Below are 23257 nucleotides of genomic sequence, written 5' to 3' on the forward strand. Positions count from 1 at the left end.
CTCTCAGCCCCAGCCCCAGCCCGTCTAACATCCACTGAGCAGGGATGGGACATCACCAAAACCAGTTCTCATCTCTCAGTGTCAAACAAAGGACAAGCCTCCAGCCCCAGACTTCAACAGGTGAGAAGGTCAGCCTGGCTTTCAAGACCCCTCCCTATTCTACTGGTCTAGATTGTGCCTCTGACCTACCTGCTGCCCTCACAGACTTCTAGATGCTTAGGGCCTGGGGAGCAACCCTACTGCGAGTCCTTTTACCATTTATTATAAAATAAAACTCAGGGACAAAAGATAAAGATAAGAACCGAGACAGACACAACTAGGACGCACGCCATCTCTGTCCGCTCCCAGCTTGAAAAGGGCCTATGCCACCTTTAAGCCCTGCCTCCTCTTCGCTGGAGGTGAAGTTTTCTCAGTTTTGGGGAACTCTCTAATCCATTCCAACCAGCTGAATGTGAACCCCACCTCTCAAACCAATGTCTGACTTCACTGACCATTAGACCACAACACTAAATTCCCACAACACCCCTCAACTCCAGTACTCTAGAGCACAGCTGGGTTCAAGACGCCCCTGCTGTGGAATAACCTTTTTGTACACTGTGAAGGTGTGCTGCTCTCGTTGGTTTAATAAAGAGCTAGATGGCCAATAGCTAGGCAGGAAGATGTTAGGCGGACTTGTGGACAGGAAGAGAGAACACTGGGATAAAGAAGAACAGAGTCGCCAGGAGACTTGGGGAGAAGCAAGATGAACATGCCATGCTGAAGAAAGGTACAGAGCCACGCGATAAAATGTAGGTAAGAAATGTGAGTTAATTTAAGTTGTAAGAGCTAGTTAGTAACAAGTCTAAGCTATTGGCTAAGCGTTTATAATTAATAATAGTCTCTATGTGGTTATCTGGGAGCTGGCTGGCAGGACAGAACATTCTGCCCACACAGTCCTGGCTACCCACTCTGCCTCTCCCTCTCTTGCCCTGTTCTCTTTAGCACTATGTTTGCAATCTTTATCACTTACGCATGTGCACATTATGATCTGTCTGGACCTCACAGGACAGACTCCAGGAACAGAACTGTGAACAGGACCTGAAGCATAGGTGGCCCTTAAAGAGTGATGCTCCCGCGTGCTCTGCTGGATGAGTGACCACTACTACTTCTGCTCGCTAGAGCAGAGATGACAAGCGGCAGGCTAAAGTACCAGTGCTGGTTTGGAGCCCACACGGATGCTCTCCGACACCCTGCCTGTTTCTCCAACACCAGTCCTCTCCAAAGGGTGCAGTGTGGTCTCTACTAAGCCCAAGCCCAATGTGTGCAGCCCCAGGGAAATCCCAGAATGTTCCGGGGATTCTCACACTTGGAGTTTTTAAGGCAAATTATCTCAAGTGTGCCAGGCATTAAAGACATGCACCTTTAATCCCAGCACTTGGGAGGCAGCAGAGGCACAAGGATCTCTGTGAGTTTGAGACCAGCCTGGTCTATAGAGTGAGATCTAGGCCAGCAAGGAACACATAGTGAAACCCTCTCAAAATAATTGGTTGGTTGGTTGGTTAGTTTACTTATTAAAAACATCTAGTCCAGCATCATCTGCTTCACAAAGTCCTTTTGGAATTGACCATGGCTTCTTCTGGATTCCCCCAAGGCCCCGAGCCAGCTCTGAACTGTCTGTATGGATCACAGCATAGTTCGTCAGCTACTGGATGTGTTTTCCTGGGCAGGGACCAATATCAACTTGGCCTCTTACAGCAGGCCACATGGTGGATGGCAAAGGAAGGGAGAGAGGAAGGAAGGACATGCTACCCCATGGGGCAGCTGGCTTTGAAACAGTGTGGCTCTTCCAAGACACTGAGGTCCTCTGTCCAGTGCTCAAGGGGAGGCACCCACACACGCCTGTTAGTGGACTGGATGGATAGCTGAGAGGAGGAGGAAGAAGGACGAACAGAAAGGGGTGAACGGTCCATGCCTCAGGTGAGCACTGCGGTGTGAGCTCACCTATAGGAGTCTCCGTCTCTGTTGTAGTCACATAGAAGGTAGTCCTTGCCCACCACCTTGTCTCTGGCGATTTTCAGGGGCTGGTCAACAGACGACAGGAGATCTTCACACAGACTGGGGACCTGGAGAAAAGGGGAACAGGGACAAAGTGCCGTTAAAGTAGCTCCAATTCAGGTCCTGCCACCTCCAGGTCAGGTTTTGACATCTGGCTTGTAGTACCCAGCCACAATTCTGAGTCTGTTCCTCTCCGCACGTGCCCAACACCAACTGTAGCTCTCTATAAAGAAACCTGGTTGTGAGTTGTCGTGGAGCGTGACTTCCAATGTAGTTTTCTTTCCAAACCCGGGTGTGGCTTTAATTACCTGACCACCAGGGTGGTCTATGGGTATGAGGACATGTGTGCTAGGTATTGGTCTCTGGAGGACAAAATACCAGCTCAGGCCTTGAGAAGAAGGCGAACACTTCAAATACACAGGAATGCAAAGAACTCAAAGAATAACTGGGCTCTGGAGAACTCCCACAGGCTCCCCCATGCCGGGTGGAGTTTCCAGCACTTTCCAGGCCCCTGGCCAAGCATTACCATGCTGCTCACAGCCAGCTGTATCTGCTACACGGTGGATGTCCATATGCTTTCCACAGTAGAGAGCAGCCAGCTGACCTCCACAGCTTCACCTGGGTGAACAGCAGAGGGTGATGGGGAAGGCAGCTTTGTGGCACAGGTGGGCTGAAACAAACCACAGGGTACTGCCAATTCCCACCACAGTCTTTGAGGGAGCAGGCTGGGGCTGCCTCCTCCCAACACAAACATCGGTTTCCACCAAAATATTCCAGGAAGAGACGACAGCCCTTGCAGAAACGGATGCCTTTCTGCTTGAGTCACTCCCAGTTTCCATGTCCTGACTTTCTCGTTTCAGGGTCTGGGTTCATCGTTTACTAGGCAAGGGGCTGCTAACATACCTATAACTCTTGGAAAAAGGGCTGCCAACAGAGGGGGCTATCAGTAGTTTAGGTCCTGTGTCCCTCCTAAAGGCCAGTACCACTAGGACAACCAGGCTCCAAAGCTGTTGTCCTTGGGCACATCACTGCTCAGGTTGGAAAGTGCCAGCTGCCACTAGAACATCCCTTGCTCCATGGGACGGTCCATCTCTTGCACACACATCAGTCCCAGCACCCACATGGCGGTTTACAACTGTCTGTAACTCCAGTTCCAAGGGATCTAACACCTTCACACCAATGCACATAAAATAAAGTTAAATAAAAAATATACAATATTTTTAAAAATTAAAAGAAAGAAAACAGAACTTGGTCCATGTGAACCTGTGTACCCAACCAACCTGCAAGTGGGGTTATTTTCAAAGTTAGCTTTGGTGACAACACAGAGTCTCTACCACCTCTAGATACCCATTGGGTATTGTATATGATGTTGGGCCAGTATGGCAAAGCATGCTATTCACCTGAATGCTCATACCAGGCCATCAAGTAGGTCACCATTATCTTTTTTTACAGATTACAGATATGAGGCCCAGAGTCCTTAAGCTGCCCAAGGTTCACACCAACAGCCAGCAGTGAATACAGAAATCCAGTCGGTATTAGGTAACTCCTAAGATCCTCCATTCTGTCTCTGGATAAGCACAAAGGTGCAGAGCTCCTCCCAGCCCCCACTGCTGCTCAGTAACAGCCAGAATCCTCTACCTGAGACACCCTGGCTGTGGAAGGAAGTGTGCCACAAGCTTCCAGGAGGCAGCCCGGTCTGAGCTACTGGCTTTGTTTTATGGGCCCAATGAAATGACCCTGGCACCCGCATGCCACCTTTCATGCTGTAGCTTGTCACCAAGGGTACAATCACGTCACTGGGCTACTGCTGGGGACTCCTTGCACAGGAAAAACATGTATGTCAGTTAATCCTGGCACCTTTTATTCCTCTTCTTCTGAACCTTATGTCCCACTAATACTGCTAATACTGTCTGCTACTGTTGTCTAGCGATGTCAGCCCTTTTTGCACCTCAATACATTGTGCTGCTTCAGATGGTGGGTGCCGAGGGATGTTTGAGAAGCCAGTCTCCTTTACCAGCCAGGCTGGCAAGATGATGGTAGCTGTCAGGGAAGAGGCTCAATTTCCAGCTGGGTACAACTGTGTCCATTTGTAGTCCTAGCTTCTGAGGGAGGAGAAGGATTTGAGCCCATGAGATCAATGTCAGCATGCCCAGGCCTGTTGGTAGAGTCCTATAATACGAGATACTGGGAGGCTGAGGCAGGAGTCAAAGACAGCCTGGGTTGTAGAGTGAATTTCAAGCCAACCAGAATAACTTAAGACCTTGTCTCAAGGAAAAATAGACGTCTGAGAAAGCAGTTCTGTGGCAGAGTGTTCGCTCGCTTACTATGCATGAGGTCCTGAAATTAATTCTCAGGTTTTCAAATAACAAAGAAAACAACCCTGCCACCAACCAAACCTCCAAACCCAGCCTGAAGAGTCACAACAATGTTAGAAAGACAGAACCAGAAGATCTTTGGCCACTGCTCTGCTAAAAAATATATAAATAAATAAAAACAATATTTAAAAAAGAAACTGTGAAAAAAGAGCAGGCAATCCATGTCAGAGACTAGCTGCTCCTGAAGAGCTGACCCTAGGGTTCTGCAAGCCCACAAGACCCTAGCAATCACTGAAGAACCTGCACTTCAACTGAGCCCCTGCAGTGGCAGCACACAATAGAACGCCACGGAGATCATGCAGGGCGCAGGAGATGCCCCAAGCACAAGCACCCGGGATGGCTCATGGCTGGCTGGCTCTCCACCCACTCATGTCCCTTAAGGATAAGTTCTCAAGTTGGGCCACATTTTCAAGTTCTATTCTATCAGTCCCTCTTCTTCTGATCGAAGACCATCTAACTTGGAGCTAGATAACAGCATGGTTATCACTGGAAACAAGTACAGGCCATACAGTATGTCCCAGGGTACACTGGGGGTACCACCCACCAGTCCTGCCTCTCATTCTGCCATCCTTATACCTTCCCAGGACTGGCCTACTAGCTATCCCCTCAACACGCAAGTTTTTTAAGAACCCTCCCCATTGAGGGTTGGTACATAAACCGTAAGATGATCAGGTAAGTATGAATTTCACATTTCCAGTGAAGACCATTTTAGTCTGACCCTGTCTCAGATGTTACATGGGACAGTTATTCTTACTTGTCAAAACTAACGGTCTATCACATTCCCCTCTGATGCCCCACTGCTCCAACTTCAGAGGGATTCCTGGAGTAACACACTGGTGTCAGTAGGCCCCTGAGTGCTCCTGAGCTGGTGGTCCTAATGCCACCAGTAGACTTTCTTCCCTGCCCCCCCCCCGTCAATGCTCCTGGGCTAATATACTGTGCCCACAGAGGCCAAGAGGGCACCCCAGCCAAGCACCGTGTCCCATCATCTGCAGAGGGTTCTCAATCTCTGCTCAGGTCCTGTGGGAGGGGTGTGAGGTTTTGTACCTGAGATCATGCTGCAGAACAACAGCCGTTCACCTCTGAAACCCAGTCAACTATTCCAAGCTTCTGCCCTCAGTTCTTCCCACCCACGGTGTGCGTCACACTTTAGGACATCATGAATCTGTTTATGGAGCAACTTAAATGTATGACCTGGTCCAACTAGCCAAGAGTCCACTTTGTGCTATGGGGTGGTGGCTCTGCAGCCTTTAAGGTGAGGGGCAGAGCCAGAAGTAATGGCTTTTGGTTGCTCTCCAAACTGTACATCTGACCCATCTGCCACCACCAGCACCAGTCTTTGTATAGAACCTACACCTAACCTATACCTAACACCCAGGCTGCTGGGAGTTCAACTTAATTTTCAGTGACCTGGAACACTAACACTGTGCTGCAGGGACAGCGCCTGCAGGGAAGCCTCAGAGCACAGCAGTCTTTATTGAACAACAGTGTGGCCACAGCCAACGTGCAGAAACCACTGGGTACTCTCACCTGGCTTTGGGTTTAGCCCAAGCACAGCAAAGAAAGTTTTTACAGGGGACAGGACAGTGGCACAATACCTGTAGTCCCAAATACTCAGGAGGCTAAGGCAGAAGGATTACTTGACTCCACGAGTTCGAGACCAGTGTAGGCAACACAGCAAAACCCTGTGCCAGATAATGGTGATAATAAGAGCCATAAAAGAGATGAGTGTCTGCCGTCACGGGATCAAGTCTGTTGGCACTGACCTCTTCAGCCCCCAGGGCAGGTCTTCATAGAGACTGTTTTAAAGAAGAAACACACAGGGCCCGAGAAACAAGCTGCCCAGAGTCACACAGCCAGTGGCTAGCATCTGAGGAAGGGCACAGTTCAGCTGGGATAAGAAATCCGCCACAGTTCTGCTCCTGCCCAAATAGTGTGTTTTCCTGCTATCTAACCCAACAGCTGATTGCATGAGAGGCGACACAAATCAGAAGCTTCCGGCCACAAGCGAGCTGTGCGTGCTGTCATATGGTTCTACTTTGCCTCTTCCTCTTCTCCATTAGTTATTAATGTTGAAAAAAATTGTTCAACCAGAAAAAGAAACTTGAGATGAACCCTTAAAAAAAAAAAATCACAAAGGCCAGAGTGGTTCAATTCTCTGAATAATCTAATCTCCGGCGCCCTCGTCTTTCAGAAGTGAACCCTTGGACCTAGGTTTTTTAAAAAATGGTCGAGCGCACACATTCCATCGTTTGATCTGCCTGCTGGCTGAGAGCCCACCACCGGGAGATAAGGATCGAAAGCAGACCCCGTCCACTCGGGTGCACATGCGGATGAGTGATGGTGAAATCATGGCTCGAGAGAGGCCCAGCTGGCCCCACTCCAGAGAGGGGTAGGTGCCAGAGATTCCAGCGGCCAGCAGAGGGCTCACCTGATCCTTTCCTTCAAGGCCCCACTGTGACACTTTAAAAAAAATAAAACAATGAGAGTTCCTAGTAGCACACATGTCAGCATCCGAAACACAACACATACTGGGAAACCAAACAAGTTCAAAGTCTGGTCTGCACCATCAGCCTCCTACCCCAAGAACTGGGGATTGGAACGCCCCACAGAGAAATTCCTCCCACACTCAATATCAGAGTGTCTGCTGCAGGCACAGAACGCTCACCATCCCCAAGCCTGTTCTTTAAAGGCTCTGAGTGGCTAGCGCCTAACCACTACAAAACAGACAGGGTTCATGTAAGCCCAGGCTGGCCTTGAATTTCCTGTGTCGCCAAGGATGACTTTAACTTCTGAGCCTCTTGCTTCTTTGTCTTGAATCCTGGGATTACAGGCACGCAGCACAGCACCCAATTCAGGAAGTACAGGCTGAACCAGGACTTGGTGTGCACTGAGCTACATCCTCAGCACACCAGCTTTCTGGAACTCACTATGTAGACCGAGATGACCTTGAACCCAAGAGACCCCTCTGCCTCTGCCTCCCAAGCGCTGGGATTAAAAGCAAGTACCACTATGCCTGGCAAGTTTTTAAAATAATATTTAAATAATTTTTGTCTGCACATTTGTCTGTGCGTCATTACATACAGTGCCCGTAGAGGCCAGAAGATGGCATCAGATCCCCTGACTAGAGTTATAGACAGGGGCAGCCACATGAGTCCTGGGATGGAACCCGGGTCCTCTGAAAGAGCAACTAGCGCTCTTTAACCACTGAGCCATCTTTTCAGCCCCGCATAGACTCTAAAGGGAAGTATGAAGATGGCAAAAGCCCTGGCTTCTTCAACTCCAAATACCTCCAACAACTGCCTCCCCCAGTTGCCCAGCCCACATTCCTGGCCTAGTTCAAACATTCAGGAAAGTAGACTGAGCATGTTATACTCTTACCAAATATGTTTACCTGTCTCCCAAACTAGGCCTGTTTATGGGACAACCTAGGCACTCCCTGCCCAGGATGGGGACTGCCAGCGCTGGGGAGGAAATGCTGTCTCCTGCCTGGGAGAGGTCCCAGCTCTCTCCAACTCACTTTTCTGTTTTTGTTTTCTCCTTATCAACCAAAATGTAGAATCTAAGTGAAGGGAACATCTGTCAGACCCTATTCTGGCTAGAATTTTTCAGCTACTCCTCTCTGGTTTCCAAGAGCAACAGTATTTTGTATAGACACTGCACTGGAGTGGTCAGGCAGACCTCAAACAAGAAAATCCTATGAGGGCCAGGTCAAGGCCAGCATCCCTGCGCAGAGGAGCTGTGCCTTCAGCCAGCAGAGCCTCTTCCTCCTCCTCAGTTTTCTCCCTGAGAGCTGCCTCAGCTACCTATGGCCAGGCAGTGAAGCTGCAGGAGGGCTGAGCTCTCTCCTCATTTTCCCTGAGTGGAGAGAAGCCAACAGCCCGGTCCTTGGTCCCCTCTCTAAGGGTTCTTCAAGTAACAACACAAACAAAAAAGGTTCTCAGAACACCCCTTGCCAGGTTCCAATTCCATGGCAAGCTTTAATTAAAACAAAACAAAACAAAAAACCACAAGGCTGGAGAGATGGCTCAGGTTAAGAACACTGGATGTTCAGAGATCCTGAGTTCAATTCCCAGCAACCACATGGTGACTCACAACCATCTGTAATGAGATTTGGTGCCCCCTTCTGGCCTGCAAGCATACATGCAGGCAGAACACTGCATATATAATAGTAAATCTTTAAACAAACAAACAAACAACAAAACAAAGCCTTTCAACAATTCCAGAAACTTAGATTTCTTCTGCACAGCAGAATAAGAACCAATGGGAGGCCAATGGGAAAGTTGACCCAAGAAAAGTGAGGACTTTGGAGACCTGCTGAGCAGCAAACATTTAAAACAATGGAATTTGAACCACAAACACAGAAGGGCAGTGCTGGCCTCAGAAGAGCCTGCACACAGCTAGGGGTCCTTTAATTGGGAGAAGATCTGCAAAGCCTGTAGGGCTCTGGCAAGCCTCTGGAATGGAAAGAGCATGGGACCTAAAGGCAGCTGTTAGATATGTTCCCAAGATCAACACATTGCCCTTGCCACCTTCAGTGGCCTCTGGTGATCCCTTCCAGGTAACAGAGGAGCACCAGGCCAAGGAGAAGCCAGGCTGCACTCTCCACTTGTGGGTACCCCCTAAGTCTAAGAGGGGGCACTCTCCTGTTGTTTTAAAGAGAAAGAGAGATGGCGCACCCTTTACTCCCAGCACTCAAGAGGCAAAGGCAGGTGGGTCTCTGTGCGTTTGAGGTCAGCCTGGTTAAGAGAGCATGTTCGAGGACAGGCTCCAAAGCCACACAGAGAAACCCTGTCTCAAAAAACCAGAAAGGGGGGGGGGATGGAGCTGGAATTCTGGACTGTTGCACATCCCCATGCACAGGCAGGTGATATGTAATGGCATAGAAAAATGGCATTACCACTGTGCTCTACACAGAGGGACATCTGGTCATGTGACACTAGTGAGGCAGTCACAGATCCAATACAAGCTGAGAGAGCTCTATTTAAACTAGTCACCTAACTTTACTCCCTGGGACACGCAGCTTCCCAACAGCGCAGCGTGACTGGATGTCGGGTTAAGAGAACCAGGACGATGGCTTGCACTCTTGCTCTTATCCTGAGTCAAAATCTGGGAGTCCACAAAGTGTCAAGTCAGGGGCTGAGTTCCCTCTAAGGCAGTGGCTGTTCCATGCAGAGGTGCTCAGAAAGTACTCGTCCAACCAGAAATGCCCAAGTCCTGTGAGATCACACACAATGGCAGTGATACTGACATATCAAGAACAACTTTCTCTCCACTGACGTGTAAAGTCACTGCCCTTGACCTGCCCTGGCTTCCCCAAGACTCTCAAGGGCATTGTCCATGCTGTGGTTAACTGCAGATCAGTCTGAAGGATGAACATGTGCTTATGCCTGCCACCGGCAAAGGACCTATGAGCCCAAACCCAGACCCAACACCACGACAATTCCCAGGTTTAACAGACATTGCATCTGCACCCATGCAGTCTCTGCCCAGCTTGCTAAGGATCTCTGGACATGATGCACCGCTGGACAGACATGCATCTGCTCCCATGCAGTCTCCGCTCAGTTTGCTGAAGGATCTGTAGCATGAAAAGTCAATCTCCATGGCCCCCAGAAGCCTGCACCACATCTAGAGAGTCTCCAGCATGCTGCCCTCTTCAATGCAACTGCTATCCATCTTCAGTGTCTCCTTTACCTGTTCCAAGAAGCTTCCCCTGAAGCTACCCATCAAGGTGAACCAAGGCTCGTCCCTCTGAGGTATCCAGGGTCAGTGCTCTGGATTCAGTCTGGAATTCTGTGCTCTAGCTGCTGTCATCTTGCAATCACAACACTTGTGCTCACCCATACAAGACTCTCACAAGATCAGTTCATTTACGTCTCCTTGTAGAAGTAGGGGAAGGTCACCAGACCCTGAGAGTCCAAGTCATTCCCTCACTCACATCCCCCTCAGCTGCATGTAACCCCTGACCTCAGAACGGGCATCCACAAATCCCACCAGGCAGCAGTATGGGCATGTAATATGGCTCGGGCTGAAGTATGGAGAAGGGCCCAACAGAGACACAGGAGAACAGAGGGAGATGTGACCCATGTGACAAGATCCAATCAGACCAGTCATGGTGAACAAGGCAAGTCCAGGTGCTCATAACCAGATGTGGTTTGTTTGTTTGTGTTTTGTTTTTTGAGATGGGTTTTTCTGTGTAGCTTTGGAGTCTGTCCTGGAACTTGCTCTACCAGGCTAGCCTTGAACTCACTGAGATTTGCCTGTCTCTGCCTGAAACCAAAGGAGTATGTCACCCCCGCAGGTCAGATAGACGTGTTCTTTGAAGGTGACCTAGACAAGAACTTACAGACACTGGGGCTGTGGGATAATGCTCTAGTACTTTGTCAAGATTTGTCACTTGTATTAGTTTAATAAAACACTGATTGGTCAGTAGCCAGGCAGAAAGTATAGGCAGGGCAACCAGACTAAGAGAATTCTGGGAAGAGCAAAGGTTCAGTCTGCAGTCACCAGCCAGATACAGAGAAAATAAAAAGAGAACGCCTTTGTCGATCGATGTGGTGCCCTCACTCTGTGTTCATTTGGGCCGGAGGTCTAAGCCTTCTCGTTCTGCCAGCGGGCCCCTCGTCTCTCCTCCCCACCTTTTACCGGTGGTGTGTGGAAGGCAGTTTAAAAAAAAAAAAAAAAAAAAAAAGAACGCCTCACTGATAAAAGGTACCAAGCCATGTGGCTAAACATAGACAAGTATTATGGGTATATTTAAGTTGTAAGAGATAGTTACTAATAAGCCTGAGCTAATAGGCCAAACAGCTCATAACTAATATAAGCCTCTGTGTGTTTTGTTGGGACTGAATGCTGCGAGACCAGGCAGGAAAGAAACTTCCATCTACATGCTGATCAAAGGTGTATCCTGGAGAGTGACTCTGGTTGTGGAGAGGTGAGCCCAAGAGCAAGGGTGACTAGAGGTTCTCCAAAGACACAAGTGACCAAGGGAGGAGTATAACCAGAAATGTCCTCTGAATTGCTCTAGGGAGGTGTGGCTGTACTCACACCCTACAGACTGGCTGGGTGGGGATCTGTGAATGACAACAGAGCATGAAAAACAATCTCCCTGGCCGCCAGCAGCCTGAGCCATGTCCAGAGAGGCTCCAGCATGCCGGCCTCTCTCCTGGACTCATGGCCAAGGTTGTCTCTGTCACAAGCCCTGCAGCCTTAGGGAAGTACTGGAGGTGACCCTTGTCACCAAGGGCTGAGCAAGGCTCCACTACTGCTGGAGGAAGAAAGGACAGCAGAGGGTACGACTGAGAAGAGTTCATTCATGTCCTCATCAGCCAGTCAGCAAAAAACTGACCACTTCTGAAGGGGCCACACTTCGCACCAAGCAAGCTGAATGGGGAAGGGAAAGGCAACTGACTGACTGTTCTGTGGGCTGTGTTTTTCATCCAATCTCATGTCACAGAATCCCATGAAACAAGTACATTGTCACCTCCTTGCTCTTCGTTATGCCAGTCAGAATGGTCTGCACCTTGCAATGCATGAAGCCCCATGGGCACTTTGCAGAGTACCCTGAGAACAAGGGGCATTCCAAACCCTTCTCTGCAGCTGAGGAAACCGACCCTAGGGCTGAGACAGGTTCTTTAGACTCCCCAGGATGTCTAGGGTGCACCAGGACCCAGCTAACTCAGACCAACCTACTGTCTGCCAGGGCTGATGTCCTGTGAGTCCCACAACTCAGTTCCAGGAGTTATCTGCATGTCCCTTCCCCTTTCAACCTCTGACCACACAGCTTGGAAAACATGTACAGTTCTCTCAACCCAAATCTGGGGGGTGAGGGACTCACTGTTTATAGGTTATGTCCACCTACGGTTGACACATGGCCAGGAATTATGTGACACACTCAAGAGACAGACCACTACCTCTTACAGGGTCTCGGGAGCCAAAGGGTGGTTCCTTGGGAACTAGGGACATAAAGCTACAGCATACAATTACCAGCAAGTGCCCTAAGCCATCCGCAGGTGGGAAGGTCAGAGACTGCTGCAGGAAGGCAGGTGAAGGGGCTCACTGTTAGAGCATCCCCTGCCATACAGCCCTCCTCACATGGGGGTGGAGCGTGTGTGTGACTGACAATCATTTCCAGCCTGGGGCAAATCTTCTGGGAATGCCATGTTAGCTTCCGGTCAACAGTAATTAAGTATCCCCATACATTTCAGAGAGGGTGGCAGAGGTGAAGGACAACTCAGGTTTGGTTCATCATCTGTCCTTAGAGGAGCCTGCTGTCAGGTCCCCAAACTCCAGGCCTCCATCTGATACTGTTCCACCATCTGTAACTTCAATTTTGCTCTTAGTTTAAAGGTTTCAATTACATAAAAGGTAATAGGCCCACCAGGAGCTGGCAGTCTGGCGGGTGACGAGAGTTGCTCACACCTCCTCTGCGGCACACCAAGCATTCAGAATCATTTGCAGAGACCAACTTCACAGAGGCCTAGGGCCGGATGGCCCCAGCCCTTCAGGAGGCCTCTCCTCCCAGGCAGGCTCTGTGCACATTGTGACTGACAGGGTCTCTAATGAGCCTTAATTGCCAGCTCACCAGGCCTACAGACACTTGCAGCAAGCGGGCAGCCACAAGCCACCCAATTACTGAGCAGTGTCCGGCCAGATGAGGGCCTTGACCCTGGAGGAGGGTGGGCCCCAAACTCCCAAAACACTTTAGCCAAAAGCAGGGCAAAGCCTTGAGGTGTCTGGAGCCCACCCCAGCCCCAGCTGGTGTGGCCACTTGGTGCTGGCTTCTGGGTCACGTGGAGGCGGGCTCCATTCCCATTAGCATTTCGTCTTTAATGATGGAGGCCAGACACCCTTGTGGTGTGCAGGGGTAAAGGCCGTACCCTAGGGACACTGAACAGTACTCCTACTGGCATTAGCTCTTGTGACAGAATCTGCATTCAGCATCAGTCGTCTGCTGGCGACCTACAGTGACAAGGACAAAGCTACTCCTGGGAGCAGCAGTGGCAGGAGGACAGGCTTTGGAATTCCTCAGCTGGGGCTGAGAGAGTCTGGGAAAAACCACACAAACTATCTCCTCCCTTCAGAAGACAACTTGTGGGGTGCACATTAAACCCACAGTAGGGGCTCTAGAGCACTGCCCACATGACACCCTTCTCCAGGGCAGTGAAGAGAGGATTCCAGAAGGCATTAGTACATGCCAAATGAGTCCCTAGAACCCACCCAGACGGCCACGACAAGCCAAGCACTATGCCAAGAGCTTTCTGACTCTAATGTCTAACTCACCAGGCGGTCTCATCTCCCCTGTGAGGAAACTGAGGCCACAGGAGGAGGGCAAGAGCTGAGCATCACTGGGGCTTTCACTAGTAGGTGGCCAGACCTTTGAAGTTCACCTAGCTGTCTAAAAGGACACCCAATCCAGACCAGCACCCTAGAAACACCTGGCTCAGATTCTGCAGGAGCCTGATCAGTAAGTATGATAACCAGGTGGCCTGTCAGGGAGGGGCACCAACTGGAGACATCTGTTTTGTTTTCAAGACATGTACCAAAGCAATCAGCTCTCTGCTTGGAGCTTTGGTGCAAACCTGGCGACAGGCACCTATGTATAACAGCTTTGTGTGTGAGGTGAGGTATTAGCAGGTGAGGGGCTCAAACAGCCTCAAGAGAAAGACACAGAACAAGGGGGGAGGGAGTGATAAAGTCATTCAGAGACTGTGAAAGACCCTTGGGGTGGCCTTGGGGAAGGTGTATCAGGATTATAATGTTCTGGAAGAAGTAGATCCAGCAGATCCGAGGTGTGGGAGGGTAAAATGCAGAACAGGTCTGGAAGATTTGGTTCCCTGGCACTGCCAGTGGCTGGGGTGAAGGCCGAGACATGAAATGCCCAGAGAGGTGAGATCACCTGGCTTATCCTTGTTCAACCTGACTCGTGCCAACCACAATTTAATTTGGGTAGTCCACCCTGTCCCCTAGGAGCAGTTCTAGATTCAGGGCACTCGGAGGACAAAAGTGCCCACCTGCAGCTATGGAAAGCAGTGGGCAGGCTAAGAACCTGGAGTTAGACTTCTCATCACAGTGGACACAGGCTCCAGGCTAGTTCCTCAGTGGACACAGGCTCCAGGCTAGTTCTTCAGTGGACACAGGCTCCAGGCTGGCCCCTCAGTGGACACAGGCTCCAGGCGGACCCCCTCAGATCCTCAAGGAGATCTGGAGCAGAGAGCTTTTCCCACTTGGCAGCTTTGCCGTTCCAGGTCAAACAGAGGAGGGCAGACCATTCCCAGGACCACTGAAGGCCTCAGTGAAGGCAAAACCTCCCCCCAGCTCAGCTTAACTAAGCTGAGCCTCCGTCATCAAGAGCTGCTCTGCTGTGCTGGGCCGGGTGCACCTGGGAAAACACTACAGGGAGGGCAGGTTGGGCAAGAGCACAGCCTCTAGGTAGGAGGAATTCAGGTTCTGGGAAGCCAGTAATGCTAATACAGCATCAACTAACATTTATTAAGCACCTCTCTGCCTCACCTGTTGGCACTTTGGAAGTGTCTTCCTGAATCTTCCATTTACCCCATGAGATATGTTTTACTAGCCCCATTTTGTAATGGAAGAAACTCAGAGAGGCAAAGTATATGCCTAAGATCTCAAAGAATTCCTAGGCACCCTCAACGATCAGGTCCCACGCAGCCCTGGGGACAGAGGGCTGGAGGTGGTGTCTGGCATGCTCTCTAAGTGTAGTTACCACATTGGGAGGCAGGATGGTTCAGACCTTTTCTGCCAAAAAAAGAGGTTCCTGAAAGTAATGACCTTAATAGAGGGGCATCCACAGCATAGCCCTCTGCTTCCAGGCCTCAGAACTGAGACACCCCCCCCAACCTCCACAAATGCACATCGGGAAAGGACTCCAGGAGGCCTTGCCCCCATTCTTCAGTTTTCCCATCTACACCTCACAATGTGATTTAAGATTAAACAAGGTCACGATGAAGATTACCCACGACAAGGCCCATAAAAGGAATTTACTGTTGCATGGCTTACGACTAATATTACTTATTCCTCAAGAACAGAGTCAAATTCTAAATGTGACAACAATAGAAATAATTCCCATCTGAAAAGCCACAAATGTGCACTGGATAGTTGACTAATGGTGACAGAGGGAGCAAACAAAATCCCCGCCTGGGCAGTATTTTGGACGGCTGGCCACACTCAACTCTACTGTCACTGTTCGAGAGCTGTTCAGAAGATGTACCACGGTGGCCTCTTGGTTCTTAACTGTATGAGCTCAACTCAAAGGAACTAAAATTATTTTCCTTGTGTGTGCACATGTGGAGGCAGAGGGGTGTGTGCATGTGCATGTGGAGGCAGAGGGGTGTGTGCATGTGCATGTGGAGGCAGAGGGGTGTGTGCATGTGCATGTGGAGGCCAGAGGGGTGTGTGCATGTGCATGTGGAGGCAGAGGGGTGTGTGCATGTGCATGTGGAGGCAGAGGGGTGTGTGCATGCGCATGTGGAGGCAGAGGCTGATGTCTGGAGGTCAAGTCTTCCTCAGCTGCTTCCTCTCTTACTTTCTCATTTAGGCAGGGCCTCTCACTGAACCTACAGCCTACCGACTCTGCTAAACTAGCTGGCCAGCGAGTCAGGAACCTTTCTGTCACTGTTTCCCCAGCACTGGGAACCACAGGTGAATGCCACCATGAACTGAGGATTTGTGCAGCAAACTGTCATTTGACTAACTAGGACATCTCTCTCATCTGGAGACAGGGTCTTTCTATGTAACTCTGGCTATACTGGAACTCATTCTGTTGACTAGGCTGGCCTCAAACTCACAGAGATCCACTTGCGTCTGCCTCCCAAGTGCTGGGATAGAGTGTACCACTGTGTCTGGCCCCTTCATCTCCTTTTATTTTTTTGGTTTTTTTTTTTTGTTATTTTTATACATTTTTTATTGATACCCCCTCATCTCCTTTTATTTTTTTTTATTGATATTTATTGAGCTCTACATTTTTCTCTGTTCTCCTTCCTGTCTCTCCCCTCTCCCCTTCAATCCTCCCCCAAGGTCTCCCCCCCTATGCTCCCAATTTACTCAAGAGATCTTGTCTTTTTCTACTTTCTACTTCTCATGTAGATTATATCTATGTAAGTCTCTCTTGGTGTCCTCATTGTTGTCTAAGTTCTAGTTCTATGGAATTGTGGTTTGTAGGCTGGCTTTCTTTGCTTTATGTTTAAAAACCACCTGTGAGTGAGTACATGTGATAATTGTCTTTCTGTGTCTGGGTTACCTCACTCAAAATAATGTTTTCTAGTTCCACCCATTTTCCTGCAAAATTCAAGCTGTCATTTTTTTTTGATTTAATAAAGTTTTATTTTTCCAAATGTACAGCTGATTGAACCTGTTCATGCATCTTCACCAGCAGCTGAGGCATCTCCATCCTTTGTGTTTCTGGTGTAAATTACTTGGGCTCTGTGCTTTGAAACCAGCTTGATAAGCCCTTTACTAAGGAGCTCCTGAAGAGCTGCCCTGGCCAAGGAACCGCGAATCTTCAGTCTCTCAGAGACCACGGCTGGAGTAATAAGTTTATAGTTGGGAACTTCCTTACAGAGTTTGTCGTATGTAGCCTTGTCAAACAGGACTAGATTGTTGAGCTTGTCCCTAACTTTGCCTTTGGACCACTTCTTCTTTTTGGCCTTGCCACCGGACTTATTGACTGGGTCTTTGTCTTTTTTGGCCGACTTTCCGGCATCTTTCTTCTTCTTGTCATGCTTGGGCGGCATGATGAAGTTCGGAGAGTGGCGACGACCACTGCAGCCTCCCTAAGATGTCGTTATTTTTTTCTGCTGTGTAGTACTCCATTGTGTAAATGGATTTCCTTATTTTCCACATTTTTCTTACCCATTCTTCAGTTGAGGGGCATTTAGGTTGTTTCCAGGTTCTGGCTATGACAAACAAAGCTGCTATGAACACAGTTGAGCACATGTCCTTGTGGCACGATTAAGCATCCTTTGGATATATATCCAAAAGTGGTATTACTGGGTCTTGAGGAAGGTTGTTTCCTAATTTTCTGAGAAATCGCCACACTGACATCCAAAGGGGTTGGATCAGCTTGCATTCCCACCAGCAATGCAGGAGTGTTCCTTTTTCCCCACAACCTCTCCAGCATAAGTTATCAGTGTTTTTGGTCTTGGCCATTCTTACAGGTGTAAGATGGAATCTCAGAGTTGTTTTGATTTGCATTTCTCTGATGACTAAGGATGTTGAGCATTTCCTTAAGTGTCTTTCAGCCATTTTAGATTCCTCTGTTGAGAGTTCTCTGTTTAGGTCTGTACTCCATTTTTTTTTTATTGGATTATTTGTTCTTTTGAAGAACAGTTTCTTGAGTCTTTGTATATTTTGGAGATCAGACCTCTGTCTGATGTGGGGTTAGTGAAGATCTTTTCCCATTGTGTAGGCTGTAGTTTTGTCTTGTTGACCGTGTCCTTTGTTTTTCAGTTTCCGGAGGAACCATTTATTACTTGTTTCTCTCAGTGTCTGTGCTGTTGGGGTTCTATTTAGGAAGTGGTTTCTTGTGCCAATGTGTTCAAGTGTACTTCCCACTTTCTCTTCTATAAGGTTCAGTGTGGCTGGCTTTATGTTGAGGTCTTTGATCCATTTGGACTTGAGTTTTATGCATGATGAGAGATATGGGTTTATTTTCATTCTTCCACATGTTGATATCCAGTTATGCCAGCACCACTTGTTAAATATGCTTTTTTTTTTTTTGATATTTTTTGCTTCTTTATCAAAGATCAGGTGTTTGAAGATGTGTGGATTGATATCCGGGTCTTCTATTTAGTTCCATTGGTCCTCCTTTCTATTCTTATGCCAATAGCAGGCTTTTTTCAGTACTGTAGCTCTGTAGTAGAGTTTGAAGTCAGGGATTGTGATGCCTCTAGAAGGTCTTTTATTGTATAGGATTGTTTTGGCTATCCTGGGTATCCTGCCCCATTCCTCACTGCTGATACTGGAAACGTAGTTTCCAGATTATTTAAGACTAAGTGCAAAGTAGCCATGCTTGGCATTTACCAGCTCATCTGCTGACCAACACACTGGTGAGCTTTACCTACAGCATCAAGCGTAATTCTGTCACTAGTGACAAAAGGGACCTGGCACACAGGATACTTGGGGCGGAAGGTCTTAGCCTCCTTCACCACAGCCTCCCGCCCGCACACACAGACGTTCTCTGGCAGCCCAAAGGCGTAATCATACCTGGCCATTCTGACCAGTCCTATCCCATCATGCCCCTGTAGATCTCTTGCCACCTGGACAATTTCTGGGATCAGTTCCAAGTGCAGTTACTGCTGGGGCTGGAGTGGAATCCCCCGTCTCCCCCACCTGCCCCATGGCCCTTTCTATTTCTGGAGGATAACCAGTCAACCTATTGCTGTAAGGAGGGTTATATTGGAACAAACTTGGTCAGGTTGTCAACATGCTGGTGAAGTATCAGGACTCCTGCTCTACCTGTCCCCTAGGCCTAACCGGGGTAGCCAGCAGTTCTCCCAATTCTGAAGTATTCCCTCTGTTTGAGGGAGTCTGGGGACACCCAAGAAGGAAATCTCTGGGTTACTATAGGAAGAAAGAAACAAAACAAAATAAAACAACAAAAAACCCCCCCAAAACAAAACCACAGTGACCGCTGTTTGCAGGGCTCACCTCCGGGCCTGGTAAAACAGATCTGTGGCTATTTTTGGTGTGGTCCTCAAAAGGCAAAGGACGGATGGCCTGGTGGGTGCCAATCTGCAAAACCAAACTCCTTCCTCAGCTCAGTGCTCAAAATATACCCAGCAGAGAGGCCAGTGCGCACAGTGAGGCCACAGGTCAAAGGAGAACCTTGCTGTCACATGATCCCTGGCCCACAGGGCTGCAGATGTTGCTGAAACAGCTTAGCAAGCAATTGCGGCCAGCGTCCCTCTAGCACAACGGAATTAGTATGTAATAAAACGATAGTCCAGCCATCTGCAAAGGATGGTCACTTCCCTGCGCCAGAATCCCAAGACAGCAAAGGCTGTGATGCTGAGAAGAAGGAAGAGTGCCGACTCAGCAGGGCAAACTGGGCTCTCGTGACTTGGCTGCCAAGCACACGGTACATTTTGACACTACCCATAACTGGACCTTCTGTGGCTGGGGGGAGTCCCTTGCAGCAGGCTGGCTCTGACATGTAAATAGGGGCACTGAGGGGGAACACAGGCAAACCCCAATGTCTCCATCAGTCTCAAGACTGGAGCTGTCCCCCCAGAACAGCTCCCTCCCTGCCTGGCTTGAGCAGGTGAGCACACAGGAAGGCTGTAGCCCCTCTAAAGTCTCCAGACTCCAGACAAGGGAAATGTAGCCAGAGGCAGCTTGAGTTCTCTGAATTACAGTCATGGGGAGAAACTTCAAGCACATGGGACTTCAGAACCACAACAGGACACAGAACAAGCCCTGAAGAATGAGAGGACTCTGCAGATTTAGTTTAAGAGGAAAAAAAAAAGTCATCTCTAAGCACTACAGGAGAAATCCACAATGAGAAAAGAGATGAGAAAAGTGACTTCTACAGTCAATCACAGGATCCAACAGAAAGGCAGCCAAGTGCTCCATACACATGTACTGCACACACGGGGACTCTGCAGCCAGGCCGTCACTCACATATGGCTTCTGCAGCGTGCTGGTGTGGCTTTAATGAGCCATGCTTCACTAGACCCTAAGCTATTGAGAAGTCACGCCTCATTTCTATCTTGTCATCCATCATGCTTCAATTAAAAAATTAATAAGCATCCCAAATTCCCAACCCACTCTCTGATAGGGGTGTGCTGTCCGACTGGAGGTGGATGACCCCAAGGCTGGATTTGCACAAGCTGGCCCTTTCAAGGCACCCCATGAAGCTATGGAAGCTATTCCTGAAAGACCTGGCTCTAAGAAGGGAATTCCTTCATGCCCCATATAATATTTTTAAAGTACGACAACTTAAAATATACCTAGGCATGATAACGTGCCTCTGATCCCAGTAGTAGGGGAGCTGATGCAGAAAGATGTCAAATTCAAGGTCAACCTAGGATAGTTAGTTAGACCTTGTCCCAAAAAACAAGCAATAACAAGAAAAATGAACATTCCTATGTCCTAACATTACTAGTGAATCGAGTTATTTAACATGTTCTCTACACACAGGTAAAGCCGATACACCATGAAGACACACCACGGTCAGCCTCTTGCGGGGTCAAAGGTGACCAAAGATTAAGTGCAGAGCAGCAGAGACCTGACTGAACTCCTCATGCCACTTGGCCACACCACCCCTACAGCCTCAGTTTCTCAAAAAGGTGGGTTGGGCATGTGATCTTCAAAAGGTTATTATAAAAAAATCAAACAGAAACAATGGAAATTTTGTGCTTAGACATAGGCATGCAATGGTATGCAAGGTTTCCATTACTGTGACCAAATTCCCACCACAACTTAAAGGGAGGTCATGTTTCTTCTGGCTTGTGGCTTGAGAGCTCTCTGTCCATGGGTGGCTGGCTCTGGTACTCCTGGGCCTGTGAGGAGGCTAAACACTGGAACATGAATAGTGGACTGTGGCTGCTCACCTTATGCTAACCACGAACAAAGGAAGAGGATCTCAGCACTTCCTTCATGTCTTACCCATAAGGACTAACTTCCTTCCACTAGGCCCCGCCTCCTGAAGGTTCCACTGTCTCCCAACAGGACCATGAGAGGGGGCCAAGTTTTACATGTGTGTGAACCTTTAAGATCAAACCCTAAGTGTTGGGCATAGTTAATTGTTAGTTAGCTCCTACCCCCATCGCTGGTATCTCCACCCCTACCCTTCCTTCTCTTGTACAGTTCTTATAGAAGACAGGGTGGGAAAGGGAAGTGTAGCCGGGTGCCAGGACAGATGCAGTTTGTGGCACTCCACCCTGTGTCTCTGCAGCCTGCACAGGCGACCCGAGGCAGAACACCCTGACCTAGCATTTGGGGTGGAGCAGCTCGCAGCCTCTCCTTCCCTCCTGAACCTGAGGGAAACTGGCAACTGCCGCAAAGCAATCAAGCTACACACATCTCAGAGATGAGTGGTGAGGGTCCCAGGGGAAAGCAGCAACTGTAATACAATGCTTCAGTCACCATAAGAACAAAACAGCCCATGAGACACTAAGAGTCGGCAGAGAAATAGGTATTCGTCCTCCTGGGCTTCTGTGTTAGGGGGGTTTCAAAACTACAGTAATAACTAAGTTGGCCAACTGAGTTGAACTTCGGCTAAGCACACTTTCACAGAGTTTAAACGACAATTCCCGAAGCTGAGCAGACTGGCGACCCGATCACACCTCCAACACTGCCCTGCCTTGTCCACACAGGGTCAGCCAGAGACTACTAAAGAGAAAGGCAAGACTTCTTAGACTGCACTTGGCAGCGCTGCCTCATAAGACGGACAGCTGAGAGCTAAATAAGGTCACACACAGAGGCAGGGGACACCCTGAAGGCAATATCTGAAGTGGTGGATGGGACAAGCAGCACAACAGCAAGTCTCTGCCACCCCAATGTACTGCGGGCATGCATTTATAGTTTATGTGTGCATGAGCATACGTGTGTGTGTGTGTACACACCCTGAGATTCTCTCCTTCACACGCACCTTCTCTTCAAGTCCAGCACGAGGCACCTGGGGCTAGCTTCCTCACAGGGCCACCAACCTCCTGAAACCACTCCCTTCTCATGTCCCGAACAGTCGGCAATTCCTGCTCACAACTCCTTCCACCGCTCCATGCTTGTCTCACACACCTGCTCGCAGCTGGAGCTGCCGGCCCTATAAACAGAGATGGCCGCACTGGGGACCGGCCAGGCTGCTAGGAGAGCTTCATCCGGGATTGATGGTGATTTCCTACTACTGCATTGTTTACTTGGTGAAAGCATTCCAGGTACTGACAACAGAATAAAAGTAAATCACCAGAGCAGATGAATGGTCGAAACCCCCACTTTAAATGATGCCTCATTGCTCCACATCCAGGGAGACATGGGACACGATGGGAAAAACAGACTTGGTTCCAGAACCCCATTAAATCATCTATGTGAGCTGGAAGGCCTCCTGGGAGCTGATTTCAATTACTCTTGTGGTAGGTACAGTGTTGAGTAGTTTGTATTTCTAAGCACTACCTCAGCGCGCTCATCTAAGGCATCATTTGAAAACCAATTATTTTATATGTTTAAAAAAAGCCCTTTAAAAATGACTGAATACTTTAAAAATACACATTAAAACTTTTTGCTGTTAAGCTTTTTAGGCTAAAAAGGACACTGCTGGTACAGGGCTGGCTGAGGAAGCTCACCTGCAGAGGTGTGGCCTACATGTAAGCTTCTAGAAATGGTAAACACAGTAACTGGGGGAAGGGGTCATAATTCACTTTACAACCAATGCTTATCCTGGACTTTATCAATACAGATGGGCTCAGAGAAAAGACCACCATATGAAACTCATCTTCTCTCTGTTGGGAGGAATCTCAGAGCCCAGTAGTGGGGTCTGGCTTGGGAGAAAAGAGGTTTCCTGTGTTTTGAATTCCACACAAAGAGCAGCACAGAAGAAAGCAACTGCGCTGTGCCCTCGAGTGAAACCATATGAAGAAGGTACGCACCAGGTCGATCAGGTCACTGAGGTTTTTCTCGATCTGCTGTGGAGGCAGGCGCCTCATTAGGTCCAAGGCACAGTCCAGCTGCTGATCGCTCTGTGGAGAAACAAAGAAAAGCATCTAAGTCACTTCCGCCAAAAAGGCATTCGTTCCTTCTGACGCTGCTTCCTCAGGCTACTCTGAGACCCACAGAGCCTGCAGGCCTCTGCCAGGCCTGTGATGAGTCTGCAGCCCAGAGGGATGCCATGCAGA

The 23257-nt window shown here is 48.9% G+C and overlaps 2 protein-coding genes across 3 annotated transcripts in view; both read right to left on the reverse strand.

The window, feature by feature from the left end:
* Capzb (capping actin protein of muscle Z-line subunit beta) overlaps positions 1-23257 on the reverse strand; it is a 104506-nt gene that overhangs the window by 32642 nt on the left and 48607 nt on the right. For both annotated transcript variants that reach the window (XM_057784214.1, XM_057784213.1), the window contains exons 2-3: positions 23012-23101; positions 1981-2102 (exon numbers count right to left, since the gene is read on the reverse strand). In XM_057784214.1, coding sequence (XP_057640197.1) covers positions 1981-2102; positions 23012-23101 — 212 coding nt within the window. The remainder of the gene's footprint in view (positions 1-1980; positions 2103-23011; positions 23102-23257) is intronic.
* On the reverse strand, positions 16742-17205 carry LOC130883617 (40S ribosomal protein S25-like). Its single transcript, XM_057784215.1, has one exon. The coding sequence runs from the start codon at positions 17159-17161 to the stop codon at positions 16784-16786; it is 378 nt and encodes a 125-aa protein (XP_057640198.1). The 5' UTR covers positions 17162-17205; the 3' UTR covers positions 16742-16783.

This window comes from Chionomys nivalis, chromosome 11 (genome assembly GCF_950005125.1).
Source record: "Chionomys nivalis chromosome 11, mChiNiv1.1, whole genome shotgun sequence".
Classification (NCBI taxonomy): Eukaryota; Metazoa; Chordata; class Mammalia; order Rodentia; family Cricetidae; genus Chionomys; species Chionomys nivalis.

What these genes read in the sequence shown, in the direction of transcription:
- LOC130883617 (XM_057784215.1), bottom strand. Translation starts at nt 17,161, where the DNA reads ATGCCGCCCAAGCATGACAAGAAGAAGAAAGATGCCGGAAAGTCGGCC.